The 21,971-nt window shown below is 35.8% G+C and overlaps 1 protein-coding gene across 2 annotated transcripts in view; it reads right to left on the reverse strand.

Moving 5' to 3' along the window:
* Positions 1–6,640: 6,640 nt before the first annotated feature.
* Positions 6,641–21,971, reverse strand: part of CFAP299 (cilia and flagella associated protein 299) — a 593,714-nt gene continuing 578,383 nt past the window's right edge. For both annotated transcript variants that reach the window (XM_059924005.1, XM_059924006.1), the window contains exon 6: positions 6,641–6,816. In XM_059924005.1, the coding sequence (XP_059779988.1) occupies positions 6,721–6,816 (96 nt within the window). In that variant the 3' untranslated portion in view covers positions 6,641–6,720. The remainder of the gene's footprint in view (positions 6,817–21,971) is intronic.

A 21,971-nucleotide genomic window follows, 5' to 3' on the forward strand; every position in this document is an offset into this window, starting at 1 on the left:
TGGACAATTTGTGTGGGAACTTAAACAAACTTACAGAGCTGTCCTTATTTTGGAACTTCTCAGAGTCAATAAAATGTCACATTGTGAGTCTCTAGGAGAAATCTGTGGTATGCAAATTCTCAGCCTTATTCGACCACAGAAAATTTTATTTTTTGGAAGATACTTTAAAAAGACTAGTGTGCTACAGAACATACTTTGGGAAATACTTCCCTAGTGGCATTCCCAATAAACCAGCATGGTCATCCTCATGACTTCATATGGTTCTGGAAAGTCTTGGCCAATTCATGGAATACCTGTAACAATCTACTGGTAGCTGTAATGAGGAGGAAATCCATCCATAATAGCAGCAGCAGCAGCAACAAAAATAAAAGCATAAGATCCCTCAGATTTCTTTTTAATCCAAGTTGGTGAATTTCTTGAGGGAAGCACTTATTCACTACTGTGCCCCTGGAAGAGTATCTGGCTCACAAGAAACAAACAAATGAGTAAGTAGTGTGTCCTCTATAATTAAATAAGTAGATATTTCCTTTTAATTTCCTTGAGATTAAGATAGTTTCTGGTTATTGTCGACTGTTTAAATCATATTATTCTGGAAAATACAATAAAATTTGAGGAGGTTGGTCATAGATCAGGCAGTTTTAATCATATAATTTCTTATCTTAGAAAGTTGTGTTATAAAGCAGGAATCATACAAAAAGAAGATTCATCCAGTCACATTGCCACTGCTGCTTTTCTTGCTTTTGTCACCACCAGTGAAAAGAGGAAGAATGAATTGCTACTCCAATGACTGGGTACCTTAACATCCCAGACTTCTCCCTTTTCTCTCTCCTACACTCTCTCCCTACACCATAGAACTGGATGCATTGTTTTGTCACAGAATTACCTGCTTTTCTGAAGATTCTCATTCATTCACAAAATTGTTATAGTTGTAATTAAGGAGAACATAAATCTGCACAGCCTGACCATTCTAGATTTTAGTGGGGCTTGGCTCCCGACTGATGCCGAGTCAAGTTTCCCTTCTCTGGGCAAAAAAAGAGAAGGACTTGGGGAAAAAAGAGAAGGGGGAAGGGAGGGAAGGAGAGAGGGAGGAAGAGAGAGAGGAAGAGGGAGAGGGAGGGAAAGGGGGAGAGGAAGAGAGAGAAAAGTGTGTCTGGAGAAACAGAGAGCCTGTTTTGTTGGAAGAGAATAATGATGCACAGAGAAAAATACAGTAATGAGATAGAGCGGGACGTCTGATAGTGTTCAAGGGTTTGATTATTCCTGGGATGTAGACATATTCCTTTCTTTAGTTCTGGGAGACCCCTCAGTGTTTTTATAATAAAGCTTCAAATTGGATAGCCATCACTTGCAACTAGAGTCTTGGACAATGAGCTTAAACTATCACTTGGAGAAAATTACACTTACCTAGCAAGGTTATTCTGTTCATCTGAGGGAGTCTATAAATAGATTAGAAAAACAGCAAGGAGAAATCATAGATGTTTTGGATTTTGAAGGGACCTTCAAGAGCCAAAGTCTGGAGAGATAAAGTGATTTGGCCAATTACCAACATCAGCTTGCCAAACAGTCTGGTTCTTAATGCTCTTTACTCTGTATTGCATTGCTCGATTCCTGGTTTCATTTCCTTTCTGTTGGCTAGCTCATTCTTTGGTCCTGTGTCTTTGGCCCGCTGTTCTGCTGATTCTCACATTCATTTCACATATTCCATTTCCTTGGCCCTGCATTCAACCATTAACTTCAAGTTAAAATTACTTTCTTCGTGTACCCTGGACTCAGGCACAACAGCTTTCTAATTGCTCTCTCTTCTTTACTGGGTAAAAGGCAACCTAATGAGCTTCCATAAAAGGAATTTCCAATTTCTAATAGTTGCATTAGTTTGACCTCAGTACTGTGACCACAGCGCAAGGTAAGATGTGAGAGATAAGCTTGACACAATGGGATGTTATTTAAACATTTATAGGAATTGTGGCTCTGTTGACAGAATATGCAAAAAAATCAGAAATAGAATGAAACCTTGAATATCAGTCAACCTGGGTGGGTGCTGCAAACTTAAATCAGGCTACAAAACTAGGCAACATGACATCTGAATCCAAGGCCATCCACATTTAAAAGACATGAAACTCAGAAGGAACCCTCAGAAGTCTAGACTTGGCTTAGCATTGAACGAGAGGTTCTAATCATGAGAATGTCCTGGGTATTTCTAGTCCACAACCTATGTTATGGGCTGAATTGTGCCCAAATTCATAGCTAAAGCTCCACCCCACTCCCCCCCCACCGGTACCTCAGAATGTGATTGTACTTTGAGAAAGGGTGTTTAAAGAGGTAACTGAGTTAAAATGACATCATTATGGTGGACTCTAATCCAATCTGACTGTTGTTCTCACAAGCATAAGAAATTTTGACACATAGACAGACACCAGGGATGCCTGCACAGAGGAAAGACCATGCAAAGAACAGCAAAAAGCATGCCATCTGCAAGCCAAGCAGAGAAGCCTCAAAAGAAACTAAACTTGTTGATATCTTGATCTTGGACTTACAGTCTCCAGAAGTGTCAGAACATAGATTTCTGTTGTTTAAGCCACCCAGTCTGTGGTATTTTGTTATGGCAGCCCTAGCAAACAAAAACATCCCATAACCCAACTCAAATCTCTGTTCAGTATTTACTGTCATTAAATTCAGTTCAGAAGGTAAAGTAAAAATTACTTCTGATGACATAATTAATTTTTGTGTCTTAAACCATGGGACTAAATATAGGAATAATCTGTAAATATACAAAGTATTTTAAATATTTGAAATACCTACACTTAAAAATATTTAAAATAGTTAAAACATTTAAGAAACACTGGCATATTAGAGGATAGAGTATTTAATAGGTAAGCATTATTTTTCCAGTTTAAAATATATACAAAACAGAAACAGACTCACAGACATAGAAAACAAATTCAGTAAGTCCCCTACACACAAACAAGTTCCGTTCCGAGAGTGCGTTTTTAAGCCCAACAAAGTTAGTCTAGGTACCCAACCAACACAACTGGCTATATATTACTGTACTGTAATAGGTTTATAATACTTTTCATACAAATAATACATAAAAAACAAACAAACACAAAAAGTAAAGAAAACATTTTCAATCTCACAGTACAGTACCTTGAAAAGTACAGTAGTACAGTACAACAGCTGGCACACAGGGGCTGGCATCGAGTGAACAGGCAAGAAGACTTACTGACTGGAGGAGAGAGAGTTGGTGGGAGATGGTAGAGCTGAAGGATCGTCAGCAATAGGAGACAGAGGGCAACCTGCAATTTCACTCATGCCTGACATTGATGGCACAGGTTCTGGTTCCTTGCTGGATTCTATTCTTTCTACTCTCTTGAAAAAATGACCCAGTGATGTCTGGATAGTACATCTTTTTTTCTCATCATAGATGACACGGTAGCACTGGATTGCATTCTGAACCTTGCAGAAGGTAGCATTGCTTCAACCTTTGTGTACCATTCTACTTTTGGTTCCTGTGCCTCAAAAACTGACAGTGCCTCCTCAAATGAAGAAAATCCCCTGGCCATTTGTTGCATCGTGAATCTCTTCCGTTCTTCAGTTACTTCTTCTTCCTCTTGTCTCTCTTCCTCCTTGCTATGCACAGGAAAGTTCCATTGTTATTGCTTGGCGTTTCTTAGCAGTACCAGCTACATCACCGCTGCTTTTACGCTTGCTTCTGGACATCCTTGAAATAAAGATACTGTACTACTGTACTCTATACAGTTCTGTACAGTAAAGTACACAAAAGCACAACCACTTGTAGAGGATGCACACATATGACAATGTACGCCAGACACGTGAACTAACTTACGTGATTGGAGATGTGAACGTACTTTCACATCTTTGAAAGTTTGCAACTTGAAGGTTCGTATGTAGGGGACTTACTGTTTATGGTTACAAAGGGGAAAGGAATGGGGAGGGGAGGGATAAATTAGGAGTATGGGATTAACAGATGCAAACTACTATACATGAAATAGATCAGCAATAGGATTTACCGTATAGCACAGGGAATTATATTCAATATATTGTAATAACCTATAATGGAAAATAATATGAAAAGTATATATAACTGAATCACTTTGCTGTACACCTGAAACTAATGTAACATTGCAAATCAACTATACTTCAATAAAAAAAAAGAAAAAATATCTAAATTAGATCAGCTGAGAGGCAGATCCTAAAAAAAGGGATTAGAGAAATTTAAATCTTGATAGAAGTTACTTTTATTTAAAAATAAAATAAAATGTGATATTTGAATAGTTAATTCAGATTATTTTAAATTGAAATTTTATAAATTTGTGGAACTATATTGAAACTTTAAGAGAACATGAATCATTACAATTTTAATTTATTAAATTTATGACAGCTATTTAAATGTGTATGAAAGCTTATTTGTTACTTGGAAATTTGAAATCATTAGAAAATTGAATATAATGAAGCTCATAAATAAAATTTAAAATTTTAGAAGGAATTTAGTTAACTGAACTATAGAAGAAATAAAAATGATTGCTAAAATTTCATCAAATCTATAGATAGAACAAACTAATTTGTGTACATACTTAAAATATAAGTAGAGTTTTGAATTGATAAATATAATAAATCAAATATTTATTTTATTTCAAAAACAATCTCAGACTTACAGAAAAGCTGCAAGTACAGCACAAATAATTTTTCCCCGTAAAATTTTATAAATAATTTGCTGACATGATGCCCTTGGACTCCAAAATGCTTTAGTGTAATTTCCTACAATCAAGGACATTTTCTAATATAACCACAACATAATCATCAAAATCAGGACATAAACATTTTTATATTACTACCATCTAATCTTCAGAAATCATTCAATTTTCACCAGTTGTCCCCAAATTCCCTTTATACGGTACGGATGAAACTCAGAGTCTTGTGTTGCATTTGATTATCATGTCTCTCTAGTCTCACTCAATCTGGGACAATTTCTCAGTCTTCTACTTTGATGATCTTGACACTTTTGAAGATGTCAAGCCAGTTATTTTGTTTAATGTCCTTGGATTTGGGTTTGTCTGTGTTTTCTCTTGATTAGATTCAGGTTATGCAACTTTGGCAGGATTATTACAAAAGGGATGCTGAGTTCCTCTGTTGCATCTTATTTGGTGGGGAACAAATTCAGTTCACCTCATTACTAATCATATTCTCTTTGATCACTTATGAAAGTGGTGTCTTTCAGGCTTTTCCATTGTTCCCTCTGTAATTAATAAGTATTTTATGTGAGATACAATGTAAATATCCCATTCCTCATCAATTACTCATTTACATAGATCAGTATAGACTCATGGTTTCCTATTTTACGCCTGTTGTTATCACTATTTATTTTGATGCTCAAACTGTCCCAGATTTGGCCAGTGGGAACCCTTTCAAGGTAGATTCTGTGTCCTTTTGATAAGTCCCCTTCATTTTTCCAGAATTGCTTTGCTTTCTGGCACAGAAAGAGATTCCAGACTCTTTTATTTTCCCTGTCTCAGCCCTGGAATCAGTCATTTTTCTAAGGATCCCTTCTTCCCTTTGGCAGAAAATGGTGTTGAGAAACTAAGATCTGGGTGCTAGGCGTGCTCACTGATATTGGGTGCTGCTGTTCCAAGGCCCTCTCAGTGGATGGAGCATTGGAATATGCAGACATACACACATTAACATATATTCTGTACCTGTTGTATATATTGAAAATGATGAGATCACACCAATATATCCAATTCTAATTTAACACCACTCTACTCACCTAGATTGAGATCTGACACCTCGTGCCAGACCATCACCTCTACCATGAATACAGCCTTCTTACCCCATTGTAACTGGGGAATTCCTGCTCTGGGATCTCCCACCCCCATATCCACACTGAGCAGACTTCTACCTTGCTTGGCTCCACCTAATTGCTTTAGAACTGGATTGTTTAGAAAGGGAAGAAAGACAATGGGAAGGAGAAGAGGAAGAGCCAAATATGAATCTTAAATCACAAATGGCCTCTGAACATCTTTTCTGCACAAAAGCCACCTGCAGGGGCATATTAGGAAAACGTGTTCTTCACTCTTCTGAGGTCCTCATTTCTCTAAAATCTTCTGGTTTCATTTAGATTTCATTTTCTCAGCTTTATTGTCATGGGGTTCATATTGTCCAGGCTCATAAACATATCAAACACTTCAATCATTTTATACATCATCTCATGGGATATTTCAGATTATATTTACTCATGCAGTGCTACTAAAAACCTTGTATTTATATTTCCTTATGCCTGTCCTCCAGTGATTTCGGGAGATAGCACTGCCATGTGGTATAAGGCTTGGCATGCTATATTTGGCAATAGTAGGACCTAGAACATTTTTGGAACATTTGGAAACATGTGAAAAATCTGAGGTACAAAAGAAGTCACTAATTACTATATCTTTGAAGTAGCAACAAGATTTTCTCCCATGAACTACTGCAATCAGCTTCAGTGTTTAGGGGAAAAGATTTTAGAAAAAGCTCAAATCAGATTAAGAAGTTATTTGTACCACAAAACAGATAGTCAAGATCATGATTTTCTTTCTAATTTCTTTATCAACTTTTATTATTCTGATTTGCCTTATAGCTACAGGACTCATTTATTATTCTAATTTGCTTCTGTTATAGGAGTCATTTAAATTTAGCAAACCATTAGGAAACCATCTAACATGTTGATAGTTAAGTCTTTCTTCTGGAAACGTGGTCAAAAATGACAGCTTGTATGTACAGCTCTGTCTGGATAGGGGTTCTAGTAGAGTTGTCACCTGGTTGAGCCTAAAATACATAAATCATATCGTTAATCAGTCCAGTCCATGCAAATAATTAGCATTAAATGAATTTTCTTCGTGCTTCAATGTTGTAGCAAACAGAACTAAGAAGGCTGTGGCCATGGAGATATGTTTGTGTTTCCCCCCAGATTCTTTTTCTCAGGAGCAGTAATAATTCCAATCAGGAGCTTTGAGGCCCTGGGTTGTGACATTACTGAAAATATCTAGGATCAAAGCAGTGTTCCCCAGGTTCATGCTTGTCTAGACTCTGCTGAACCCCATGGATCACTATGCAAAGTTCCCAGGGAAGGGTTTTGTAAACACATGTGATTGCAGGGTAATAAGTCAAAAAGAATGCTATCTTGATTTCAAGTTTGTCAAATAAAAATGTCTCAAGTTTGGAATTGGTTCAGACTAGTGGAACTAACTACCTGTCCCTGGTGGGTTTCATAAAAAACTTCTTATCAGTTTAAAAACTATTTGATCTACTTTTTTTCCCCTTTGTATTGTAATCTGTGAAAAAAGGTTTGGTCCTTTTGCTTTTATTCACGATAGTCTGTCATACTTACAGGCTCCTAGGGAACGCCTATGGGGGCAAGTGTTCACTAATGTGGTACTGGTAAGAGAGAAAACAAATGCTAAACGAGTCAGACAGTATCTACAGTTGCAAAATATTAGTCATTGGGCCTTTTCTATATTTGAAGTACAAAAGAATGATGTTACTCGCTCTCTCTCCTTCTCTTGTAGGAAGAGATGATAAGAAATTTAGATCTGGGACTAGAGAGAAGCTTTGATATTGCCTTTTCCCCATAGTATTCATTTTCTTACACTAGTGAGAAAGAATATATTTGACCCATCTTTGGTTAAATAGAGTTTGTAAAATTGTAAAGATTTTGAAATGGGTAAAACAAAAAGAGTGGGTATCTCGAGTGGCTTACCCGTCCACATTTTTGTGCCATTTTACAAATCTTTAAGTTGGAGAAAACTGATAATAATGCAATATATTCTTGTCTACAAAGATGCAAATTAATTGCGCCCAGTGGCGTGCAATTGATTATTGCCCTGTATTGGGACCTGCTTTGTACCAATTTGTAAATAAATTTTATTTAACTTTGTTGATCCTCTGTTTCTTTACATATTTTCCTTTTTGCTATTTTTGTGTTTTCGGAACTTTTACAATGAATAAATCATTCCCCATTGGTGACAACAATGATTTGAAATTTGATTTTTTGTCTTAACCTTAGTGATCTCTGTAAATAGATTAATAGATCACCGAGATTTATTCTTTCTTGAGGGAGAGATAACAGAGAATCTGATTTGTTAGCATTTTTTCTTTATTTGTTTACTTGTCTACTTTGAAGAAATTAAGAATCCCATGCGCATCAGGAAAGAGGACAACTCTTTGATATATGGACTGATAACTTCTTTGCGTTTACTTTTGAACTGTGGCTAATGTTTAGATTTTAAGCTATAAGCTCCCTACATGTCTGTGTGTACATATGCTTAGAATTCAGAAAGGCGTTTACATCTTTATGTGTGAGTATATAATATTTTCCTATCTCTGGAGGAATTCATAAATTAGACTTAAAAGTCTCCTAAATTAAAGAAACTCTGTTCTGATTGGCCTATAGAGTTCTTACACAAATAAGTTCTTATGTAAGTCAAATATTTATAAAATTCCAGGAAAATATGGAAATTAAAGTTTGGATACTTTAAATGTGCTATCCTTAAAAAGTTATTCTCACAGAAATGTTTAAACAACTTAAGGTCATATAATTGAGATAAATATTTGGTAAATCAGACTACTGTAATAATTTTGGTTTAATGCAAACAGCTTGTCCTCTGATTTATCAATGTTAGGTATAACATAAGCATATACATTTTATTCTACTGTACTTGGGTTTATTTTTTTAAACTTATTGAGATATACTGGTCAAATAAGCTAACGTTATTCCGACACAATCTTTAAGATAATGAGAAATGTAAGTCTGTATTCAACAAAATCAAATCATTATTCTGACAACTTTATGTCAACAGTAATTTTGTTTTTTACTATGTCAGCTTGAATATAATTCCCCAGATCTTTAAGTAACATAAAAACTTAGACAGCTATTAGGTTGAATTACATAATGAATATTCATATGATATCCAGATAGTTTCTAATTATGATAGAATACTGAAAATTTGATGCCTAATTATTAGGCATAATTTTAAGTTTATATACTTTGCTTATATCCAATGGAAAGTTCCTATCTTGGGTCATGTTAATGAACTGTTCATTTTGTCTCTTTAAAAAGATCTGTGTGTGGCTGTACAAAGATGTAATATAAACTTTGCTTGTCTGTTAAAATGCTTTTGGGAGAGAGACAGTACTTAGTTATCCACCTCTAGTTTTCTCTATGAAATAGAAGTACTTTGGTTAAAAATCACAATTAATATGAATGGTTGAGACTCATCATAAGCAATAGGGACAGACTAATACCACTGTCTCTTTGCTTTTGTGTTTCAAAGAGAAAGTAGTTATATCCTATAGTGGAGGCTTTATAACAGTATATAGTAGTAATTATACATATCTATATACACATATAACGCATTTATATATAACTTATACATTTATATATTTATAATTTATATATTTATAAATATAATTTATATAATTTTTATATATTTATAATTTATACATGTTTATATATATAAAATCACTATTATAGGAACTTCCCTGGTGGCGCAGTGGATAAGAACCTGCCTGCCAATGCAGGGGACACGGGTTCAATCCTTGGTCCGGGAAGATCCCACATGCCGCGGAACAACTAAGCCCGTACACTACAACTACTGAGCCTGTGCTCTAGAGCCCGCAAGCCACAACTACTGAGCCCACGTGCCACAACTACTGAAGCCTGTGCTCCTAGAGCCTGTGCTCTGCAACAAGAGAAGCCACCACAAGGAGAAGCCTGCGCACGGCAACGAACAGGAGCCCCCGCTCGCCACAACTAGAGAAAGCCCACGCGCAGCAACAAAGACCCAACACAGCCAAAAATAAATAAAATTAAATCTTTAAAAAAAAATCACTGCTATACACTGTTATAATTTTATACACAATATATATTAAACATAACTATATAATGTATATATAGTAGTGCTTTTCAGGCTTTTCTTGTTTTTCTCTTTTGTTCTATCTCAGAACCTCTGTAAAATCTTGGGACTTACTGAAGACCACAAAGAACTTTTATATGGATTATAACTGTCAATATTTACCATACTGGAAGTGCAAATTGAGCAAATTTAAAATACTGATTCATTTGATCATAGCTATGATGAATATTATTGAAATGTTAACAGAAATAACATCTTACTATTAATATAAAAATTATTTTGAGTTCATGGATCTCCTGAGAATTGCTGTGATATGAAAAAGCAAAATGAAGGACAAAATTTGGAAGTAAATTTTCCTTTCTTTGGTTTATAGTACTTGAGTCTGAATAGAAGTGATGAAATGTGCTAAAATTTTAGTTAAGTTTGCCCTGTCTTGATGGACTTGATTACTGGCTAATTCCTTTGCCTACTATAAAGTCTTTTCTTTTCTTTTCTTTTTTTAAACCTTCTGTGTAATCTGTCTAGGTAGCTAATTGTGTCTTACAAGAATAATTTTCTGTGCTTTATGATGAATTTATTACATCCTTGATTGTTTAAGAAAAAGAAAAAATAAGAAACAAATAAAAGAAAGCAAAGAACAAAAATTCCTCACTTATAAAGAGCTAAGGTTCTTTACAATCATGTTAATGTAATGTTTATTTTTAAATGTTTTATTGTCTTAAATGTTTAATTAGTTAACTCAGTATTATTTTTTGTAGCACCCTGATCCTATCTTAATCAAGTGTCCAAATATCTTCTGACAATTTTTTTTCCTGATTTTTGACTTTCCATAATTGGATCCTAAGTTTAGAAAAAATTAAATAAAACCTTCCATATATATTTTACACCAGAAACTATATTTGTGATTTCCCAGAGGGCCCCTGGAAAAATCACAGATTTATTTTTTCACCTTTGAAAAGAGGTGCCAGAAAGAATTAGATTTTTCTGTAGAATTCTGTGGGAAGAGTTGTTAAATCAGAAGAGGTGTTCAGCCTTGCCAAGGTTAGATTTGATAGGTATAATGTTATTAACATAAATATTTCAGATGTTTTGTGTGCTTTTTGGGAAGTCCCTGGAGTTATGTCATTGCCCTTGCTGTCTTATAATATGGCTTTACCTTCAGGGAGAACACTGATTGCAACTCTTAGGAATATTTCCATCAGGTTTTGCTATATTTAGCAGAGTTCTGGTGGTACTGAGCCTGATGATATTAGACAACAGTAGTATAATGTTATCTGTCATAATTTCAGCTCTTGTTTTTAAAGATACAAATGTTTAGGTCTTACTGCAGACTTACTAAACCTCTTATTTGATGTTCCTGGTATAAACAATTATATCTCAGTATTATTTTATGTCATATCTCAATAGCTCTTCCTCTATAAAATTATTTTCATCCATTTTTCTGAATCAAATATAGCACTCATAAACTTCTTTTAAAATAAATTTAATCATTATCCTTAGATGGTTTTTCATATTTTTTTTTGTGGGGGGCAGGGAATGGCTTTATCATCTTTGTCTTGCATGCCACAGAAAGCACTAACCATTTTGTTTTCTGCATTATTCTTATTATGAACCCTCATCAGACTGTTCACATTTGAAAATTATTAGTAATAAATCACTCAGCCATTTTAAGTCCCTATCACCTACAGATGGTATTGTTTTACTCCGATGCTTCCTTGAAGTCCCTCTTATAGTTACAGGTGAGAATCTGTGTCTTCAACTAAGAAGAAAAGTCTCAGAATATTGTAGAAAAGAACTATACCAGGTACTTCAATTATTGATACTTCAAAGCTGAGCTGACATAGATTAGACAACCTCCAAACTGCACTGCCGATGGACTGAGTCAGGATTTCCAGGTCCTGTTTTGGCCAAACGAGAGGACTGCATAAGACAGCTAACCAAAGATCCAGTGGAGCAGGAATCAATTATAATAAGACTGAATGAACTAATAAGAGAAATTATACTGTGGCTATTTGTCTGGAATATTTTTGATATTCTTTTAATGTTCTATTTTCAGATATATAAGAACTACCCTATCTCTCTCTTGTTAAGCAATGTGTAACCCATTGCAATTTAGTAAAGTCTGCTTTTGTAAACTGAAATGAAACTTTTTTTTTTTTTTAAAGAGTGGTTGCTTGAGGATAAACAGCTTTTTTTAAAATAATTAATTAATTAATGGCTGTGTTGGGTCTTCGTTTCTGTGCAAGGGCTTTCTCTAGCTGTGGCAAGTGGGGGCCACTCTTCATCGCGGTGCGCGGGCCTCTCACTATCGCGGCCTCTCGTTGCGGAGCACAGGCTCCAGATGCGCAGGCTCAGTAATTGTGGCTCACGGGCCCAGCTGTTCCGCGGCATGTGGGATCTTCCCAGACCAGGGCTCGAACCCGTGTCCCCTGCATTGGCAGGCAGATCCTCAACCACTGCGCCACCAGGGAAGCCCCAAAATGAAACATTTTTAAATGATATCTGATTCCCACTTACTCTTCCAGGATTCAGAAATTTATATTAAGTCTCCTTACTTTCCATGGCCATTTAGTTATTTGCATAGGTTCAGTAACGCTCTGTCATCTATAATTGTACATAATATAATTGCACAAATTATAAAATCAGGGCCTTGACTAGAATGTCATACTTGAAAATAATGCTTATTTAATCAGGTAGAAACAGCCACTCTTTTCAGGGATTAAGTTTGACTTTACTTATGGAAGCAATGCCTATGAAGCCCTGGCCTATTTCTTGGCTTAAAAAGTCCAAGAATATTGTATATTCTGTGTAACTAACTTTAAAATATTTGGGAGACCTAGTGAAGAGAGGAATTTACCCAAATTTATAGGTATTTCAGGTGAAATATGGTAGAGAGCATTCCTTGGGCTTGGTTTCCTAGCCTCAGGTCAACAAATAATAGAGGTTTTTAAAAATCCAGTTTGAGAGTTCTTATGAAAATTTCCAAGCACAGTTTAATTTAGTATTTGTTCAAAACTGTATGGATATAGAGTTTACATGGGCAACTTAAGGTGTGCAATATGGTAAGATAAAATTTTTACTTCACCTATGTAAAAAATCAGTCAACTCTAATGAGACCAACTTTATTTTATAAGAATAATCTTTCTTTGAAATTATTATGATAAAAAGAGGGGAGGAGACTGTCAGGGAAAATTGTGAGAGACTGTGAAAGGGCAAAAAACAAATGGTGACTATCTTGACTACTCACTAATTTAGGTTTTCTCATCTTTGATTGATACTACAACTCTGTAAGTTGTAGAAATCTGATAATAATGCAAATACTTCTTTTCTGTATAAATGCAAAGCAGTTGTGTTTGCTGGACTGCAACTGATTTTTGCACGGATTTTGATAGAACAGTTTTGCATCTAGTTGTAAATTCATTTCAGAATTTCTTTTTCCCTTTATATGTGTCTGCTCTGAATTCTTCTTGGAATCCATAGTAACATCTACCAGTTCCTCATTAATTAATGAGTTAAAAATCTTTGATACATGCTCCTTTTATATCTATATCCTTAATGATAGATAACAAGAATGCTAGAAATAATCTCACATATACAACAACAACAACAAGCAATGCAGTTGGTTGAGAAAATTCTGCACTTAGAAAACCCTGACTCCAAGTTCATAGCACTGTAAGGAGTTGCTAAAAGACTTCTGCCTGAAGTCACTACTAGGTCCCAGGAGAGATGGGGACTCCAAGCCAAATATAAAATATGAGTAAAACAAGACCTGGGATAAGATCATTGGTTATAAATTACTGAAAAAGAATAACTGACCAAACAAAGTAAAAAGACTCTAAACTTACTCTACAAAATCTGAGAAAAGTTATAGAGTTAAATGTATAAAGGAAACCATAAACCAATCTACAAGAAAATATCATTAAATACTTGCCCATTCTTAGTATGGGAATCTTTTTAAACATAGAAACATGGGAAGAAATCAGAAAGGGGAATCAATAGTTTGGACTATATAAAATTTAAAATTTGTATGCCAAAAATATTATAAATGTGAAAAGATAGATATCTAAATTGGAATGTGTCACGAAGAACTATGAAAGCCAAAGATTTTCCACCTTTCATACTTTAAATTTAATGAAAAAAAAAAAAACAAAACCCTACTAAAACTCCATAGAAAAGTGTGTAGAGGGCAATATACTAACATGCATGTGAAAGAAATGTTCATCCCTGATAATAATTGAAAATGAAAATCAAAGTGACCCTCAATTAATCTGAACTATAAAATTAACAAAGCTTCAAAAGTATGCAAAATAAATAGAGCATGGTTTGGGGGCAGTCTTAAAGAGTTCAGGTATAATTGTAAATTGATATGGGTTAACTGCCAAGTGATTTGACAATATCTCTCTAAAGCTTTACAATGTATGTATCTTTTGACTAAGCAATTTCCTTTGTAGGAGTCCATCTTAAAGAAAAAAAATCAGAAACTTGGTTATAGAGAGTTGTTATTTAAACCTAGGGAGAAAAACAGAAACCAACCTAAATGTCCATCAGTGGGAAATTCTTATATAAATGATGAGTACTTTATAGGGTAGAATATTGTTTTACAGCTTGCTTTTTCCATTTAATCGTGTAAACAAACATCTATCCATACTAGCACATCAACTTCAATAAGTATAGCTTTAACTCATTTTTAAAGCTGCTTCATACTATTTCACTGTGATGATGTATCATAATTTATTTAATCATTGCCCAGTCATGGACATATGGATTATATCCAGTTTTTAACTATTCCAATAAAAAATGAAATTCCTTTAGAACTTTCATTTTTTTCTAAGTTGATACACCACCAGGAAACAACGTCTATTCAATAGCACATTAAACACGTTCTCTCATTTAATCAGCACAACAACCTTGTGTAAAATGGTTGTTTTTTACAGATTTAACAGATGAGAAAACCGAGGTAAAGAAGTGCTCTGAAGGGGTTAAGTAATTTGCCCTAATCATGAAGCGGATAAGATCTATTTAACTTCAACTCATTTTACCTATTGCCCCTCTTAAACAGCTTTTCCCTGCCTGAGTCCTGGTGGTTATTCCCCCCACTTTCCCACTTGTGTTGTTCTTCTAGCCCCTTTCAATTGATCCCAGGCATTTTGGAGGGCCCTTAGGTCTTCAGTTCTCAAGTGGAATTCATTAAGAGACTTACGCAGGTCTTGTGAATATCCTAAAATATTATTATATTACTCTGTGTGTGGTCCCATGTGTGCATTTTCTTTTCTGAGCAAATCCATAAAATGTATCAGATTGTTAAAATAAGTTGTGTTTCCCAAAAGGTTAAGAACTTATTCTCTGGAGAGCAGCCTCACATGCTTGTTAAGGTAGTGTTCTGGGTTACCAAGTTGGGGCTGCCATTTGTTTGTTTTATTGTGTTTTTTACTCTTGCTTCAGCTATTTGAGGCTATGTGTATCACCAAGGCCACCAATATTTATGCTGAAGACATCCCAAGCAGCAATAACCATTTAGAAGTTATCAACGTGAGATTTTTCTCTCTTGCCAATGGACTTGATCACTATTCATGCTAGTGTGTTCCATGTTCCAATATATTTCAATATCCCTCAACCTGCTTTAGGATTTCAGTGACACAGAAACTGTAAGCATCTGCTGGGGTGGTGAATCGTTAAGGAGCTGACTACATGTTCAACTGTTCAGACCCAGAAGAAATCAAGCTCTCTTTGAATTAGAAATGATCCATTAACTGTGGTCTTGCACCAACAATGACTCCACCCCTGACTCTGTGTTTCTGGTGCCTGCTTCTCTGTCATTAGTTATCAGTCTTTGAAATCATGAAGGAAACAATTATTTTGTTCTTATTTAATCCTTTCATTTAGCCAAGAAACTAACCTTCCACTCTTTCCTTCCTTGTCCTGATCTGTGACAAATTTTGCAAAAAAGTGAGCAAGAAGTGGGGCTAAAGCTCTCTTCCTCAAATTTCTCCATTCTCATTTCTGTTTTGATCTGTTTTACCATTGGCATAATGTTTGATTAGGCTGTCCTAGTCGGAGGCTTAAAACAGCAATTTTCCTTTGTCATGTGTGTTTTATTGAAATATGTACTTTTCTTTTCACAGCAGATATTCAACTTGGACGGTGAAGGGTTATCATTCATACTTTCATTACTAAGCATTGATATATATATATAATAATTTTAAATTATATATTTAATTTTTTTCTTTCCTCCAGCTCACCTTTTCTGTGCTACACCTTATATATGAGTTCATATATTGGACACTTAACAACAACGTGCTTATCTCTAGGGGTTGTTGCATAATACTGCATAAAAATTAAAATCAGTTTTCCAGGTCGAGAAGAGGTCATCGCATTTAAGTTTTAGGAGTTCTAATTCATAAAAGCCAAGCTCTGTTGTGTAATTTTTAATGTATTCCTCAAGGCCATTGATTTTAGCAGTTAGTTGAGTAAATACTTAATTTATATGTGGTGGACTTTCAGTTCAGGTACACCAGGTGATTGCCCAGGGGAGAAAATGTTTAAAAGCTTCTTAGTATGCGGGTGTTTTAGGGCTATAATCAACCAAACATTCAGTAATTTGGGCAGCAAAACCAGAAAGTTGGCAAGGCCTCAGCGTTACTTAATAACTGTGACTGTGCCACAGTTAAAAAGCAGCTTTTACAAGAGCCCTCTGAGGAAAATCCAGGAGCCAAAAAAGTGGCGCTGGCGATTCAGTAAGTGTCCCCTGCCCCATTGATTCAAGTTTGCGTGGAGTTGAGGGAACGCTGTTGGAGACTTTGAAGAAATCATAGCTTCTCTTAAACCTATTCTAGTCAATATGGGTTCTTTTAAAAACTATCCAGTAGGAAATATACCTGGGCCTTGTAAAATGACAGACTGTAAAACTGAGGACCTTCAGTGAGGGTGGAGCTTCAACAGAATAAATTCGAACCATCTGTGGAAAGGATGTAGGAATGTTATGGGTCACCATTTTGAGAAGAGAAACTTCAGCCTGTGACAGGCTCCAGACGATTTTAACATAGTCATTGAACTGGGAGGCAGCACTAGGAGGCAATTAACACCTTTCCTACTAATAGTAGCAAGTGTTTGGGTGGGGGGTTGCTTGGGAGGAACGGAACAGAGGAGAGAGGAGCTGTGAGGAGGTATTGCTGGAATCGTCCTCTAAATTCAGCAGACAAACAAACAAGCAAAACCCCCCAAAACAAAAACATATGTTTTCATTAGTAGAAGTTATTTTTAATTTTAAACCTTGTTCACCTAGATATTGTTTTGCTCATAGAAAAAGGAAGTAAAATTTGGCTTTTTGATTTTTTGTGTCTTTTTGCATCTGTATCATATACAATAATGACTATACATTCATTTTAAAAAATAATAAAATACCAAGAACCTAACACAGCGCCATTGCCCTGGACACCTAGAATCGGCACTCCAAAGATCAGCAAAGGACCCCCAGGGTTAACTCACCTACCAAGGACAGAAAAGCGCCAGAGTCAATTACTCTGGCAATTTTCAACTCTTTAAAGATAGCATTAACTCTACATATGTTTCAAATGTCTAAGATCCTAAAATATTTTAAAGTTAACCTCAAAAGTTTCCAGGATATTTCTGGCCCTTCTATTCGTTTCTTTAGCAAATATTTAATATTCAGTTCATTCATTCCACAGATGTTTACTAAGCACCTGCCATATGCTAGCACTAGAGACCAGAAAGGGTTTCTGCCCTACGTTTCAGTTTATGCTTTATAAGTCTCTGTCATGTATGTTTCATATAAGCCTCTGGGCAAACCTACCTGACAAAATGATTCTTGATGAGGCCATGACAGCAAGAATGAGTAACATCACCCTCATTATATAATGATCCAAGTAAGTAAGGAAAAATAGCGGCGATTTATCAGTGGAAGCATCTACTGCAGTCATTCATATTACTGTGGAGGTTATCCAGAAGCCTTTGGTGTACGGTTTGTACTTTGTAGTCGGTTTGTGCAGTCTCAGGAATGTGTAATTTAGACTACTTAAAATTAAGACTGTTGACTTAAAAGATGTTTTAGAGGAATGAAGTTTGATTACCTTACGGACATATGGTAAGGTGAAACAATAGCTAATAATATATCACTATGCAAAGCAGTATATATCAAATCCAGCTAATCTTTAAGCTCACCTGAGGAGACACTTAAAAATACTCCTGGGCATAAATCTGGAGAAAACCATAATTCAAAAAGATATATGCACCCCAGTGTTCACTGCAGCACTATTTACAATAGTCAAGACATGGAAGCAACCTAAATATCCTATGGAATACTATTCAGCCATAAAAAAGAATGAAATATTGCCATTTGCAGCAACATGGATGGACTTAGAGATTATCATACTAAGTGAAATAAGTCAGACAGAAGACAAATATATGATATCACTTATATCTGAAATCTAAAAAAAATGATACAAATGCACTTACTTACAAAAAAGAAATAGACTCACAGACATAGAAAACAAACCTATGGTTACCAAAGGGGACAGGTAGGGTGGGGCATAAATAAGGAATTTGGGAGTAACATATACACACTACTACAAATAAAACAGATAAACAACAAGGACCTACTGTATAACAAAGGTAACTATACTCAGTGTTTTGTAATGACCTATATAGGAAAAGAATCTGAAAAAGAAAAAAAAAAAATGTAGAACTGAATCACTTTTCTATACACCTGAAACTAACACAACATTGTAAATCAACTATACTCTAATAAAATAAAATATTAAAAAATACAAATTCCTGGGCCTTGCCACAGAACGATGCAGTTTGAACCTCTCGGGGGTGCAGCCTAGTGTTCTCCTGATTGGCTGGTGTGAGGAGAGAGGAAGGGGAAATGCTGTATAGAAGTGAAGGAAATTGTTACTAGTCAAGCCATGGTGGGCTGGATTTTGATGAAGAGCTCTTGTGATAACAGCCTGCATTCCAAAGTAGCACATTTTTATGTTTGAACAGTTGTGATTTTTCAAAAATAGGAGACTGGATTGGGGAGCGCCTGCTGTATAGACAGGAGTATTGATATGTAAAGAGAAAAGAAATACATCCTGCTAAATCAATGCACAGTCTGCACTGCATAATGTCCAAGTTCTGTGACACTCAGGGTGAACCAGAAAGGTTCATGCTATAATAATGTCTTTTGTTTCAATTTCCTACATCTAATAGAAACCACGCATCTCTAAGATCTTTTAACATTTTTGTTTGTTTGTTTGCTTGTTTTGTTATCAGCTATTTATCAGGGAACTATATTCAAATGCACTCTATTAGACACTAAACAAAGTAACAAAAAAGAGCCTCTGTCTTACTGAATTTCACATTTTTCATACAATTGATTTTCTTTTGCACACCAATTGGAGTTTAGCCAACAGAAAAATAACCTCCTTTCAAAATGTCTTAATCATTTTTGTACTCAGAAATTTTGATTCCAAGTCATAAAACAAATGGTACAGATTTTCATTGAACTGTGCAGAATGGCAAAAACTCATTAGATTTGGCTTCCACTCTTGGAGTTCAATTTTCTCTCGAAACTTCTCTGCTATTTCTCTCCTTCCTGTACCTTGGTCTCAACCCTGCTTGCAGTTAAGAATCACCTGAGAGCTTTTAAAAAGTATGGATGCCCAGGCCTTCCACCCAGATGAATCTTTGGACATCAAATATTCTAAAACTTTCTGGGTGATTCTGATGTCTGGCCCATGCTGAGAATGACTCTTCAGCCAAAAGGAGCTCCTCTCCCTTCCCACGTAGCCGCATGCTCTGTGCTTCCACACCTTTTATGTGATGTTCCTTCCTATCAGAATACTCCTCGGCTCCAGTCCTCATGTTTTCACCATACTCATCCTTCAAGGTCCAGTTCAGATGCTATCTCTTCCATTAACTTTTTTTTGAACGCCTTAGGTCCAAAGGAACTTCTGCCTCCTTTGAATTCTTAGAGCATTTTCTTTCCTCTCAGGTCACTTTCCAGCTTGCCATTTCTGTGCGTATTTTATGTTCTCACCCACCCACCAATTAACCTATAAGCTTTTTAGGGCAAGAAACCCACCTTTCTGGTTCACTTTTTATACCTCACAGTGCCCAGTAGTTACTCAGTAAACATTAGATGAGGAACAGGAGGGTGGAAGGAAGAATGAAGAGGCGACAGACTGACTAACATCTGTCCAGCTCACCTGTTTCTCTATACTCATCCAGCACTAGAACTAACTCTCTTTCTCTTTCCTAAGTGTTGGAGTAAAGTGAGATCTCTCAACCACTTTTTCTTCATCGATATATTCTCTAAGTTTTGTCTTTACCTGGATGGCCAGGTAGTTGCGATACTAAAAACGTAACTCAGAAACATCCTAACTATGGTAGGGCCCCTAATTCTGGTGCTCTTTGCTCTTCACCTGGATTACTGTTATGCTCTCATCTTCTCCAGTCTTTCTCCCTAGTCTGTCGTAATCTACACCCTCTCATCTCCTTAAAACACAACTTTCTTCTCGTTATTTCCCTGCACAAGAGCCTGGGCATATTTCTCTATTTCCTGTCAAGTCTACTCCAAGGTCCTCATCAGTCTTGCATTCAAGGCTTTTCATGACCTTTCCATGCTCAAGTCCCATTCTGCTCCTTCTCCAAACCAATTCAGCAGCCAAATCGAACTATTTAGGGTTTTCTTTGCCTTTGTTTTACACTCATCAACCTTATCTTTGTTAATAGGTTTCATTCCTGGCATTATCTTCCTCTCCATCTCTATGAGTTCAATTCTTAATCATTCTTCAATTTCAGTTAAAAGATTACCTCCTCTATTAATAATCACCTAATAATCCCCAATGCTGTCCCTTCAACATCCCCTTTCCACTGGCTCCTGCCTCAGATCAAAAGTCATCTCTTCTTCCACTGAATCCCCAAAGCATTTCTCTTTTTGCAACATATTACTTTCTTCCTTATGTTGCAGTTATATTTTTTACATGCCTGTTTCCTTAAAAATCTTTCAAGCACTTAAAGGGCAAGGGTTGAACTCTTGCTCATCTTTACATTCCCTACGGTGTCTCAAATTTATGTTTAAGCTCCATCGCTGGATTCTACTAATGATGGACTCTGTGACCTTGAGCAAGTCATTTAACCTGTTTGTGTCAATTTGTTCATAAATCAAAAACATATTCTAATTTAACAGTGTTAATTTGAGACAGCTTAAATTACATATTCCTGGGACTGCACAAGAACACTTGAAAGCACATACCAAAATAAAGGTTTCTGCATAACCTCAACAAAGCCTAAAATTACGGCCACACTAGCTGTTTCCACCAATAAGTTCCTGTAATTTGTTTTCTGACTTACTTGGATCAATACAGAGCGGTGTGACTGTACCCTTTCTAGCTATCACTGTTACCTCAAGCATCAGTGACATAATCCACTCCTCAACTTTGAATTACTATGGCATTATATTTGTGTGTTTGGAGGGAATCATTCATTTAATCATTTGTTCCATGAATATTTATTAAGTACCTATTAACCAGACATTTTTCCAGGTGATGGGTTCTCACATTAGTAAATAGAAGAGGGGAGGGAAAAGGAAAAAAGCTGGTGTAACTGTGGAAGATTTTTCCTATTTTAACCATTTTATACATTCTCTCATCTTATTAGTAGATCATGAAGGTTTTAGACCACCTATGTTAGGCTAAGACTCAAAGCAAACTCTTTCAGGTTAACGTTTCCTAAAAGCAAAAGAAAAATGCCTAGTTTTTCTCATTTGTCCAGATAATGCAGAGGAGTGAGTGCAAAGTGCGTCCCCTCAATCCTTCTAAAGATAATACAATGGAAACATTTTGGTGGGTGTGAATCACTTAGACAAGCATTCTTCACTCAAAAATAGAAACTGACCTTATTTGTTCCAGATGTTATACAGCTGCAGGGAAGTTAAAGCCAGTGGTCCTGTTTTCAGTGCAACCAAACTCTTATTGCATTGGGAATTTCTTAACCAATGAACTCATATTACTTGTTCTAAGACCTGCACAATTTTCTTTTTTCCACTCTTACCATTCACAAACAACT

The sequence above is a fragment of the Balaenoptera ricei genome, chromosome 5 (assembly GCF_028023285.1).
Source record: "Balaenoptera ricei isolate mBalRic1 chromosome 5, mBalRic1.hap2, whole genome shotgun sequence".
Taxonomy (NCBI): domain Eukaryota; kingdom Metazoa; phylum Chordata; class Mammalia; order Artiodactyla; family Balaenopteridae; genus Balaenoptera; species Balaenoptera ricei.